General features: G+C 33.8%; 1 protein-coding gene across 1 annotated transcript; it reads right to left on the bottom strand.

Moving 5' to 3' along the window:
* Positions 1 to 1,087: 1,087 nt before the first annotated feature.
* LOC134264164 (multiple epidermal growth factor-like domains protein 10) lies at positions 1,088 to 6,593 on the bottom strand. Its single transcript, XM_062746465.1, has 6 exons — positions 6,482 to 6,593; positions 5,469 to 5,527; positions 3,935 to 4,060; positions 1,935 to 1,962; positions 1,417 to 1,478; positions 1,088 to 1,320 (listed from the first exon to the last, which is right to left on the bottom strand). Exons 1-6 carry the CDS (start codon positions 6,565 to 6,567, stop codon positions 1,145 to 1,147), a joined length of 537 nt encoding a protein of 178 aa, XP_062602449.1. The 5' UTR covers positions 6,568 to 6,593; the 3' UTR covers positions 1,088 to 1,144.
* Between the last annotated feature and the right edge of the window lie 6,127 nt (positions 6,594 to 12,720).

Here is a 12,720-nt window from a genome sequence, read left to right as displayed (position 1 = left end):
CCACGGAAAAGCAGATCTTTAATCATTGTTATAAGTTATAGTTTTTCAAAAAAGAATATCAATGAATACAGCAAGTATAAAACTTACTCACTGTTTTCCCCATGCACACTTGTGCCATATTAAACAAACAGAAAAGACAAAATAAGATAACCATATTTTTTAGAAGACTGCTTATAGGATTTTATATTAACATTATTGTCTCAAAGATCTTAATCAAGTAATTGAGCACAAACCGTATCCAATTCCTTGACCTTCGTAAGGCGAGCCTTTTTTTTCGCGAAACATTTCAATCTCTTCATGAATGTTTAACTAATCAGGATAGTTGACTTTGGCAATAAACATGAATTTAAACAAAAAAGTTAAAATTCATAGACGTTACACTATTTTAGTGTTACTTGCTTACATACTATATGGAGTTTGTGAAATGTGTTAATATAATTTCTAATCATCAAATTTTAGGCGATATTAAAGTTTTTTTTATTTCATTGAGGCTATCAAACCTATTAATTAGAACATTCCAAAGAAAAGATTAACTCGTGGCGTTTGGCGCGAAATTATGAATAGTGACTAGCCTTTTATAATTTTAAGACAAAAGCACTGTTATACAGAGGTATATACAAGTAGATTAAGAGCAGAGGTTCCAATAGCGTACGTAATATTTAGCGCGTTGGATTTTCATACTGGCAACTTGAGTGCAATATTTTCAGCTAGATTTTACGGGGTTTTTTTTCGATATCGGACGGAAGACCTCTCGTTGCTCGCAACGAGATCGTATCTAGTTCAATTTATATTATTTAATGAATGATACCCTTGTTGTTTTAAAACTAGCGATTAAAACAAATAAAAATATCAGTGTTCGTGTGTGTTTGTAATTAGTTAAGCTGCAAATACGATCACGACATACCGCCAATATTTGTGCATCAGCAGACAATACACTGCATGATAGTAAAAATTTAAATGACGAGGAAACATGTGTCTGTATATGGTTACAGAGAAAATGTAATACTGACAGAATTACATATTATATTACATTTACTTGCAAGTTACATACAAGATATCGATATCATATCAGCATACATGTTTCCATTATCAAGATTTCACGTAACATAAATAAGATTAACAAGAAAGCAATTTGATTTCTCTTTTAAAACATACTAGTAATTAAAACATTTGTTTTTATACCATTTTTTTGTATACATCCAACTTCGGCATCACACCAATGAGTATCGCTAGTGCAGTTACACTTCTCACGACAACCGTGTCCAAAGAATCCAAACTCACAAGGTATAGAACAGTTGTATCCTCTGGATCCGATACAAGCTGTAAATTAAATTGGATAAAAAACTTTTTAAAGATAAATCTCATTATAGTGATTTATTGCCGAAACAGGATTTAAATTTAAGAACAAATACTTACGTTCGCATGACTCCGGACCATTTCTATAATAATCTCTACAACATTCATCCTCTGCAGTAACACTAAATCAAAAATACTTTGTATTACAGCTTTAGATACTGATGACTTATCCACTGTAACCTGGAACCTCTAGCTAATGTCCTCTATGTATAAAAATGTAGGGGAAAAACGACTTGTGTCTTTGAAAATGTACAAGCCTTAATATATTTTGCAATTTTTTGCTACAATGGAAACACATAATATGTTTCATATTTCTTTCTTTCGTTTTCTAGAATACATCAAGAATACATCAGAGAGAGAGAGAGAGAGAGAGAAGGCATGAAATTAGGCAACACTAAATATTGTTTTGATTATATATAATTAGGATGAAACATACAATATCATATTAGACCAAACATTAGGTAGTTAAGAAACACATTTTACTCTACCACAAATTAATTTTAAAAATATCGCTACCTTTATGTTGGGTAAACGGATATTTCTTTAGAATAACATATGATAGGAATTTAAATACTCACTTGCTTTTACAAATGATGTTACTGTTCTCTGTAAAATAAAGAGAGAAAAATAAATACTCAGTAATAATGTCCAACATTTTATTACCTTGTACCGATATGTACTCAATATCAGGGTAGATTTAATTGGTTTGGAGTCCTGTCACTGAAGACTTTGCTTTGCTTCGTGATCGGAGAGCCTAGGATTGATTGTTGTCAAAACCTAAGACATAAACATAGACAATGACTGTCTCTTCGCCAAGCGACTGTCACTATTTACAAAACCACATTTCAGATTAGAATGGAATTTGGCAAACATATAGTCATACACATAGTCTATTGATAGAAATGATTAGTAATGTTTTTCTTCATGATTGTGACGTCACAATGTAAACATTATGTCAGTATGTAGATGGCTTGTGACAAAGCAGGGTTGACGCAGTCTAACTCGAACAAGGAGCGGCTGTAATGTTTAAAATATAACTTGGATTTATTTTTCAGTAGCATATAAAAATTTGTACGAGGTTTATAAAGACAAACGATAACGAACAGCATTCAAGATCAAAAGTCTATAAAACAATACAAAATAGGAGCAGCGCAAACACGGACTTCCAAAACATCAGAGGTGGGATCAGATGCCATGGAGGAGTACGCATTCCCTGCCGACCGGTCAATCATGCCGTGTTCTCTTTGTCATGTTCAGGAAATAACGGAAAAACTGTCATCAAATCAGTGTACAAATAATAAACTTACATCTTGAATATCTTGAACTTGAATATCTTAACAATTATATAATCATAAATCCCTAAAATACCGTTTACTTAAGACTTTAAACATAACAAATATGATTAAAAGAAGGTTCCCATTCTATATCGATATTGAATAAATGACGTTCCTAAGACAGATGACTCGGTTTGTGGTGTTCACCATGAAAGGATATCCTTATCTATTCATATTTGACAGAAAGAATGCTCTGGTTTTAATAATTACTTGCAAAGTTAAAGGGTTTTTTTTTGCTTCTGTGAACAGAATGCAACAAAGCATGTCACATGACTGCCTGGTCACGTGATTCACGCCTGGGCAGAACGGTGGCAGAAATTTAGAAATTAATTGTTTTTTGGGGGGTTATTCAATTAGTTAGCGAACGTTTTGATCTGATGATATTCCTATCTCATTGACAGGAATTGTTAATTGTTATTAAGTTGACAAAACGCGATGGTGAGAGTTTGAAAAGTAATCCCCAGAAAAAGTAAAGCAAAAATTAAAAAGTTATAAATTTTGAGTTTGGACAGCACATTTTAACGTTTGAATCATCAGCTCTAAAGATTGAAAAACGATTAGAGTTATAAACGAAAAATATCTTTGAACTTGGAAAATCATGATTAAATTTTGAATTAATAACTCAATGAATATAGATACCCCATTCGCTTTAAACCTTATCCTGTACCATATAAAAAAATTCTAATATTAAGTCTTTATGAGTTTTTTAAAAGTTTTTTTACGTTCAGCTCAGATTTTCAGTTTTTCGTTCAAGTGTCTAAATTTCTACAATGGATTTTTATTAATTGAGTATAGTTTTATATCCCTTTCAATTTTTTTTCGCTCACGAAGGGCTTAAATTTAGACATTTTCCCGGCATTCAGGCACACGAATAGAGACGAATCTTTACTATGCAACACCTCCTACAAAAAGTGGGCTCGCTTTTTAAGGTCTCATGCAAAAGACTCGCAATTATCCCTCCAGAGTCCCGAGCGTTTGGCGAAGGAAAACTTGCTACCTTTCGTAGCTTGTAGTAAGAGATGTGCAAACCAACAGCTTTCCAATCAGGAAGCAATTGAGTGCCCTACCTACTGGACTACATGTACCTTGTCTTTCCTAAAAAGTAATGGAGAAGACAATGGAGAAATAAAAATGAGGAATTATGAAAAATATATTTTATCAAATACCAGGTATCCATGATATTTTTTTAAAAATTCAGTAAGACTGTCAATCCAGATAAAAGATTTTCAGATCAAAAGCCATACCAACGCATCCAATAACCCGGTCACACAGTTCAAAGCTCGAACAATTACATTTCATCTTACATCCGTGACCATAGAACCCATCTGAACAAGGATTGACACAATCTATACCAAACGATCCATAGCATGCTATAAAATGAAAGCAAATAAGCATAAAATTTACTGACGCTTATTAATAGCATTGAATAACCAATATTGTATATATATTATTGTAATATTATTAATTACTTTCAATGAAACATATGTCGATTGGTCACACCCGCTGTGTGCTCCTTTTAATGATAGAAAAGTAACGGAACATTTTTCAGCACATCTTCGCTAGCCAAGGGTTTCTGATACTCTACTCTCCTTATGAACCCTTGGCATACGGTGTTGATAGAAATTGGGTTTTTTTTTCTCCAGTTCTGATTGGGATTCAGTACACCCGGTCGACCAATCAGCAATTGTCTTTTGTAAATGACGATATTTGCGTTCGGGAAACTTCTTGACTCTTTAATCTCGGAAATGAAAAACGCAAGTAAACAACGATCCGTAAGATAACATGCAATTCTATGAATAGCTATGGTGTCATCCAATATCTTCTAAATATGTGATTAAGAATCTATATTGAAGCTTCAGATTTGTACTACATTGCATAAATAAACATAACTCAATTATTGCTTCTTAATCATTCTTGAAAAAAACTTGATTTTATCTTTTTTAAACACGTGTCTTTATTTCTGGCGATGACGCAATCTGTGCCTATCTCGATAGATTCGAGATCACGTGACGGAAAACAATCCCGTCTTTTGACTTCACCGTATGCCAAGGGTTTATGAGGAGAGTAGCGTATCAGAAACCCTTGGCTAGCGAAGATGTTTTCAGCAGTTCCATCTGTAGATAATGGCCTTACAAACGTCTGCCAACATTTGACCTAACGATGAAATTAATTTGCTGACAAGGTCATCATATCCATGAAGGATATGGAGATTACGAACAGTATGAAATATCAATGTCCATAAAACAATATCAAATAGGTACAGAACAAACACGGACCTCCAAAACATCAGAGGTGGGATCATGTACCATTTAGGAGTAAACATCCCTTGGCGACCGGTCACACCCGCCGTGTGCTCCTTGTCATGATCTGGAAAACTTGCAAAATGATGTCGTCAAACAAGATTGTTGATATTTTTGTTTTATCAACTTGTTTGTCAATAGAGTGCCTTGTTTTGGCCAATTTTAAAATCCCCTTTGACCAAAAATATCTGTTTTCCAATGCATTTTTTACTTTCTAACTCTACTTTTCTCTTTCTTCTTTTATTCAGGCACGTTAGACATGATACCGGAAACATATCAAGGTACCCATTCACATGGATAATAGTAAACTGCAAATTATCTTTAAGGTCTAAGAGGTTCTTTTTTTCTAACTTAACAGTTTCTTTTCTTGGCAAATTTCTTCATGTATTAAATAAAATTCTTATTATCACCATAAACAAGTTGCTGTAGTACAATGTATTTGTGGTAAACATGATACACTGATATAAATATAACGTACGTTCACAAGTACCGGGTACATATTTGTAATCTGTACAGCATCTCTCTATCCCTTCATTTCTAGAAAAATGAAATAAATTTTAAATATTATAGAACAAATTAGTTGAAGTTTATCATTCTATTTCAATTATTCGTAGATTTAAAAAAAATCTCTAATTGAGTTAAGAGCATGAAAAATGAAATAAAATTGAGGAAATTTATGTCCTTGAAAACATGGTAAACATGAACGGAAAGCACAAATTGGATCTTGCCTTTTTTTTTACTTTAAAAAGGATTGTTCAGTATCAAAGTAAAATAATACCAGCTAAAATACTGTATTGATATAAATCGTAAAACTATACCGTATTCATGTGATTTTTTTCTCTTTTAGACTCAATAGAGATAAACGAGTAGTAACAAAAATTTTAATGAAATCCAAAGAAATGACAATCGGTATCATCTTCTAATTTCAATTCATGCAATTCAAATTGTGTAACAGGTGAAGACCTGATTACATCATTGTACATATCATAATTTATCACTGTACGTTGACCATTAAGGGAATCAGGAAGTTTGTTTGTTTTAAAATAAAGAATTCTTTATACACAAATTGCAGAATCGCCTTTTCTCTTGACTTAATTTTTTCACATTTATTTAAAAAAGAGGTCTGTCTTGTGTAGTTTATATCGCGCGGTAGACTAAGTGTAGAGTTTTTTTTAAATAATATGATATAATATTTTTTTCGGTTTTGGAAGACATGTTGTTGTGAATCTCGGAAAAAAATCGAAAATTAAATAATAGAAATTTGTTTGTTACATATGGTGTGTAAAGTCCATTGGCACATTGTTGTGAGCATGTAGAAAACAAGCACATTGTAATTGTCATTCAGCAGTAACATATTCTAGAATATATTATAGAATATAATCAGGAACTTGTGCATCCGACGGACTACCCTAGTAAAATGTCGATAACATACAAATATTGAACAAAGCTTCAACATAAAAATCAATTCATAAGAATATTGCTGTTACTTACGTGTCTCCGCAGAACTTTCTTTTTATTAACTGTGCTTGGAAACTTAACATTACGACACCTAATAAATATCTGCATAAGAAAGCCATCCTGATTCTGTCGTAATACACATGCAGTTCACACAGACATTGGAGCTCATTTCCTTGTGATATGTATAAATTTCCGTTTCCATTTATTTAATATGGTCATAGAATAAAACAATGTTTTTAAAAATTTGTTAAATTTTTCCTGGAACTACATGTAGAATAAGATATAATCAAGTAAATAGTCATTTTTCTGTTACGCCGAAAAAAAAACATATTGGTTTCAAATAAAAAAGAAAATAAACAACAACATCTTTATAAACATTTCAGTTCTCCTGACAAATGTTTTCTCTCATTAATGGTTAAAACGTTGCAAAATGAAACAATGAAATATGTGGAAATAACGAACAGTATTCAAGCATAATGGTCCATTAAACATTACAAAATGGGAGCCGAGCAAACACGGACCATCAAAACATCAGAAGTGGGATCACGTGCCACGGAGGATTAAGCATTCTCTGCCGACCGGTCGTGCAGGCCGTGTACTTCTTACTCAGGTTAATAGTCAAGCTTTACTAGCGCTGCTCAATAAATAATGTTCTCGATGCTCAGAAAAAAACAAAAGACGCTTTTAAATGATTTAGTCTTCATGATTTCACTTAAATACTAGTATTCTCCCTTGATTAAAACATATGCCCGGAACATTTTTATCCAATTTCTGATTGTTTTTTAGAACACATTTTTGCGTATGACCCTACGTATAATGGAATATGGCAGATGGTATGATTTCCTGGACTTGTTTCTTCTATCTGAAAGGTTTTTTTTTTCAAGTTTGAAAAATGAAACAAGTCAAAAGGTGAAAGATTTGGTGAATTTTGTTGGTTTGACAAAACATTAACGTTCTGTGTATCCCCCAAAGTTCTTTACTCTTCAGGGCGTGTGGTTCCGGACGCTGTCATAAAGAAATTTAATATAGTGGATTCTTGATTCTGGGTCATTCCTCCCGTAAACCTTTCAATTTTTTGCAAAAAGTTTGCTTTCCTGACTCTCCAGAAATTGAACTGTCTCCGAAAATATCAATTTGAACAGCAAGATCACTAATATTTAAGAAAATGACATATAAAACTTCTTTGTGCTCTTGCTAAATTTTGCTCTTCTCAGACAATTGCTGTGCTTGTCAAGTAACTCTTATTGTTAATTTGGGGAGGGGGGTTAAAGCAATGGATTCTAGTTCAACATCTGTTTGAATTTCAGATAAAGGTGGAAAACTACAATTTCTGTTTTTTAGGATAATTTTTTAGATATTCTTACACGCTGTAGTTCTCACTCATTTTTCAATACATAGGGTGACCATTGAGTACCAAGCCTTTTTAGTGTCAAATGTTTCTTTAAAACAATGTGAACTACGCCAAAAATGATGCCTATAAAATTTGCTATGTGTTATGAAGTCAATCAAACTTTATCAGTAGTAATTTGTTGAATCTTGGCAAACAGTACATTGGCTGTTGTAAGTCCTTTTCGCCAAGGAGGTACCCATTTTTGTTTGCCCAATATATCGTATTTGTTCATTGAACTCCATCTGCTCAAGTGTCTATTAAACAGACATTGGTTGCTAAAAATTTCAAATATATCAGTGAATATTTCTTTGGATTCGTAAAAGGTTTTGCAGCAGCTTTTATGAAGCGTTTAATTTCACTCTACTGTAACGTACAATGCGAGCGTCATGTGTGGCGACACTGTATGTCTTGTACATGTTTCACCCAGGCATTACACTTAGGTCCGTTAACCTGTTTACTCAGATTTTTGTTAACCAAATATTTAATATGTACAATCATAATATAAGAAAACAATGGAATTCTTCTTGATTGGACAACCACTAACTGTGGTTTTCCCGCAAGCAAATTTCTTCTTTTCCTTCCACTACAAAAGTACTGTCTCCTTGCACCTTTCCCACTTTTATCTGTGGTATGCCACCTCTCTCCTAAACCAAGTAACTGCCTTATTCAGGTCCTACGTGTATTAGTTAGTATGAAACACTTAGCTGTCTTTACCCTGCAACTGTCTGCCTTATTCAGGTCTTACAGCCGTGTGTAAGAGAAGAAACGAGCTAAGGTTTATTTTAAACTCCGTCACCAGAGAGGTCTCACATAGGGCAAGTCTTGTTTCCGTGATAGCTATAATTTTAAAGGAAGGGGAGATTACTCCCTTGCCCAACCCCCAACCTGGAGGACCAGAGTAATTTGTTTATGGTTTCCTTCCAATAGATCATGGCTTCCATGGCTGACGAGACTAGATCTGTCTGTGAGTTTTAAATTAGAGTTTATATTCTCCTAGGTAACTGCCTTACCAAGCTAACGCCCTTACCAGGGCGGATTTCTGTAGGGTTTACTCCTTAGCCTTTCCTACTCCCCAAGGTAACCACAAGGCAGCGGTTTATTGCTATCAACCCATAATCGGGGACTAGGATTGTAGGCATCAGGACATATCCACACACCAGTGGGCCGTGCATGCCATATGCATTTAGGGGCCTAGTCTCTTCCAAGACCTTGTGGTTTTGCTTGGGGCCGCAAGGTACCCAGTTTCCATCTGCTACCTGGAGAATCCCACATCTGGGCCACATAGGTCTAACTGTGAAGAGGCTGTACCTGGCAGGGAAGATTTACATATTTTGCTTCCTTTTCACAGCAAACTGTTAGCCAGGGGTGGTGCTGAGAGCGACAAGCACAGACAAACACACGCTTTGTACGCATCAAACAGCCATTGCAGCAGACTCGAACTACCTGTATGATCGTGAAATTAATATTTTTTAATGCTTTAAAAATTAAACAAAAACATAGGTCTAATGTTTTATACGTAACTAAACAACAACCATTTCCGTTTCACTATTTTAATGATTTTCTACCATTCATTTTTAATGCAGGGTCTCGAATAGCCCTTCTTTTCCAGCCTCTCACAATGAAACTATGTGATGAAAAGTGGTCACATAAACTTTTATCAATTCATTAAAATTTCAATCATGAGAGAAAGTCAAGTTTAATGTCATATGATTTTTATGATGTATGTCACAGAGTTCAGGGCATTATTTATTGAACAGCCCTCGTAAGTGCTCCAATTGTATATGGCGAGAATACCGATCGAAACTAAGTACGGCATACCAGTACCGTTTTCAAAGAACACATAAATGATGAAGGAGATCTTTCAAGTCCACAATGTGTTATTTTAGATATGATGGGATTGTAGAAAAGAACACTTAGTCATAAGTATTTTTACGGACATCTACCATACAATGGACAAATAAAGCATGAACAACTTTTTGGTAAAATTTTGCCTTATGGGAAGAAAAATTAGATCTTCATCACATATATAAAAACATCCTCATTTCCCTTGAAATTTTTTAATTGACTTTTAATACTTCAATACATGTTTTTCTACGAATGAACAAAAGTGGTTTTTCGACCAATGATCGCCCTCAGACTGAAAATCAGAATTGAGAAACTTAAATTGAAATATCTAGGTCAAACCTAACCTAATTTAACAGCATGAATTGGATTCTAAGAAAAAAATGGTAGAGGAGTTCACAAAACGTGATATGTTCCATTGAGCAATGTTCACGTAAGCGCATCTATTTTTTGAATCTTCAAAAACAGGTTAGTTTTTATAATAAAAGTTACTACTGAGGAATCATTTTAATTAGTGGTGTTCAATGTTTGAGGGTTAGCAAATTTTTGTTGGTTCGTAGGGACGTAAATTTATGGGAAACTGGGAATATTAAGAAAATTTAATGAATAATTATATTGACAAAATAATTAACAATTGTTCGTTGGGAATTTAATTCGTGGATGAAGGTAACCCATGAAATCCACGAACAATAGTCCCCTACGATCATTGATGATCCCTCAGTAATTCCTCACAGAATAAACCAGTGGTCGATAGAATGGGTGGATTAGGATGTTACCCGACTCTTTATTTCTGTTGCTTCGTGTATCCAGTGCAGATCAAGCATGATCGTATCCGATCTCTTAACAGTCTAAAATAACGATATTTAGAGGATTGCGCATTATTTTCTTATTCGATATCCTTACTCTGCTTTTCACAAAGTAAGGTTTTGCGAGATAAACTATTTTGAAATCATCGGGAAAAGTGTTTCCTCCAGTGATCATAAAGAAATAATGGCTTCTTGAGTGACATACTGTATTTTACTAATATAATATTAGGGCAATATTTTTGCGGAACTATTCAAATCAAAAGTAAAGAAAAAAAATATCCCTAACTTTCTATATCGTTAATGTTGTAAAATTTCAATTCTTTCAACTCAATAATCCATGTATTCCAATATTTCATATTTTATTATTCAATTTCATATTTTTAATACATTTGCTTCAACAACAATGTACAAATCCTGTATTTACTATTGAAGTATTTCCTGTTTTTAGCAAACATGTACATCTCTGTAAAAAATCTAATATTTGTATATCAGAATTTAATATTTAAGTCCATTTCACAATCTATAAAATCAGGTGAATCACTCTGTATGCCATTCTTACTACTACTAGTGTCAGAAAAAGTTTCATCTACATTGCAGTATGTTGGTAGGTCTGTATCATCTTGATTTTCATTACATCTGCTTTCATTTTCACTTTTAATACAGTCAGGTTCCTTTTGTTTATCCACATCTTCCTGTCGTATTTGCAATGAGTTTGACACTGAAACTAACAAATTGTCCTCTAGATCAAGGGAAACATAGCTACTTTCTTCTTCAAAGCCCTCATGGTTGGTATTTGCGCATCGATGTGGTGCCATTATTTTTAACTTGCTGTAGTTTTGATTATCAAATTTTTTGGGTGACTTGAACTTTTTATGAAAATCTAAATGATTGTAATCGTCGGAGTACCTGTCGCATCGGCTATTACCACCCAAAAGCGACTGAGACCTTCGAAGCTTGATTCTTGAGTTTTTTTGTGACTTTGTTGATGGCCGAGTGCTTCTTTCCATTCGACAGAAATCCGTGGACGTTGTAGGTGATTGATTTTCTGGCCCGATGTATGGTAGTTCATCGGAACTATATCCAGTCTGCAAGTGTTCTGAAATATGGAATTTTTCTGCATAAATTAACAAATCCATTTACCAAATATTTTTTCCTTTATTCCGAATGATATTTAAGATCTGTTTCTCAAAAATCATTACCAAATATAGGAAATATATTGATTGTTTTTGCACCCCAAACTCAGAACTGTGGTTTTCACAACAGAAACTTACAGCTTTTAAACAAAACGTCGACTTATTATTAAATATGTTTTTTTTTCTTTATTTTAATTTATTTGAACAGGTTAAATAATCTTTTAATATATAAATGTTCCGATTGTCGCAGTGGTTCTAAATACAGCTACAATGAAAACACACATAGACGGAAAGCAATCAGGTAGCACGCCTCGCTTAATAAAATTATCGCACTAATAGATCAAGCTCAATTTCAAAGACATAATCACACTTTGCAGATTTATGAAGAATAACAAACAGTTTTCAATACCAAAGTCAAAACAATACAAAATAGGAGCAGAGCAAACACGGACCTCCAGAAACATCAGAGGTGGGATCAGGTGCCATGGAGGAGTGAGCATCCCCTGCTGATCGGTCAAACCCGACGTGCACGTGTGATCCTTGTCATGATCAGGAAATAACGAAAAAAACTGTCGTCAATTCAGTGTATAAATAATGGACTTACAATAAGTATGAAAAACGTCAGTCAGCATTTGACTCAATGATAAATTGTATTTGCTAACAAAGCCATCGTATCGCCCAAAGAACTTACAAAATGATGACTTTAAATGCTGACATTCCTGTTTCATCAACTTGAATGTTAATAATCTATTTCGTGTTAGAAATTTTTCATATTAGAGCATGCTCTTGCGTATCAAATCAACTGAGATATATAAACGTCGTATGTAGGTGATGAAGGTATATTGTCACATAAGTAAGGGAAGATGACGATAGAAAAGTTAAAGTCATCACTTTTATCATAAATATTGGTTGTTAGATTACCATTAACGTCTTTTTCAAGTAAAATATCCAAATATGAAACAGATGTGTGGTATCTTTTATCGCAAGCTCATCTGGATATATCGTATCCACATGGGAATGGAAATTACCATTATGATTGTTAATTGACAATACACTGTACGTCGTCGAAATATCTAAATGTTGAGTTGAAGGCTACGGCAA

The sequence above is a fragment of the Saccostrea cucullata genome, unplaced genomic scaffold, assembly GCF_032062105.1.
Source record: "Saccostrea cucullata isolate Sc308-1 unplaced genomic scaffold, CSIRO_AGI_Scuc_v1 ctg15412, whole genome shotgun sequence".
NCBI lineage: Eukaryota > Metazoa > Mollusca > Bivalvia > Ostreida > Ostreidae > Saccostrea > Saccostrea cuccullata.
Note: the sequence above shows the minus strand (reverse complement) of the source record. Positions and strands in the feature narration are given on the sequence as shown.

Coding starts and splice junctions, on each gene's coding strand:
- LOC134264164 (XM_062746465.1), bottom strand. CDS start 6,567: ATGGCTTTCTTATGCAGATATTTATTAGGTGTCGTAATGTTAAGTTTC. Junction 4,061..5,468: donor TGTACCCGGTACTTGTGAAC/GTACGTTATATT, acceptor TTCATTTTATAG/CATGCTATGGATCGTTTGGT. Junction 1,321..1,416: donor TGGTCCGGAGTCATGCGAAC/GTAAGTATTTGT, acceptor TTTAATTTACAG/CTTGTATCGGATCCAGAGGA.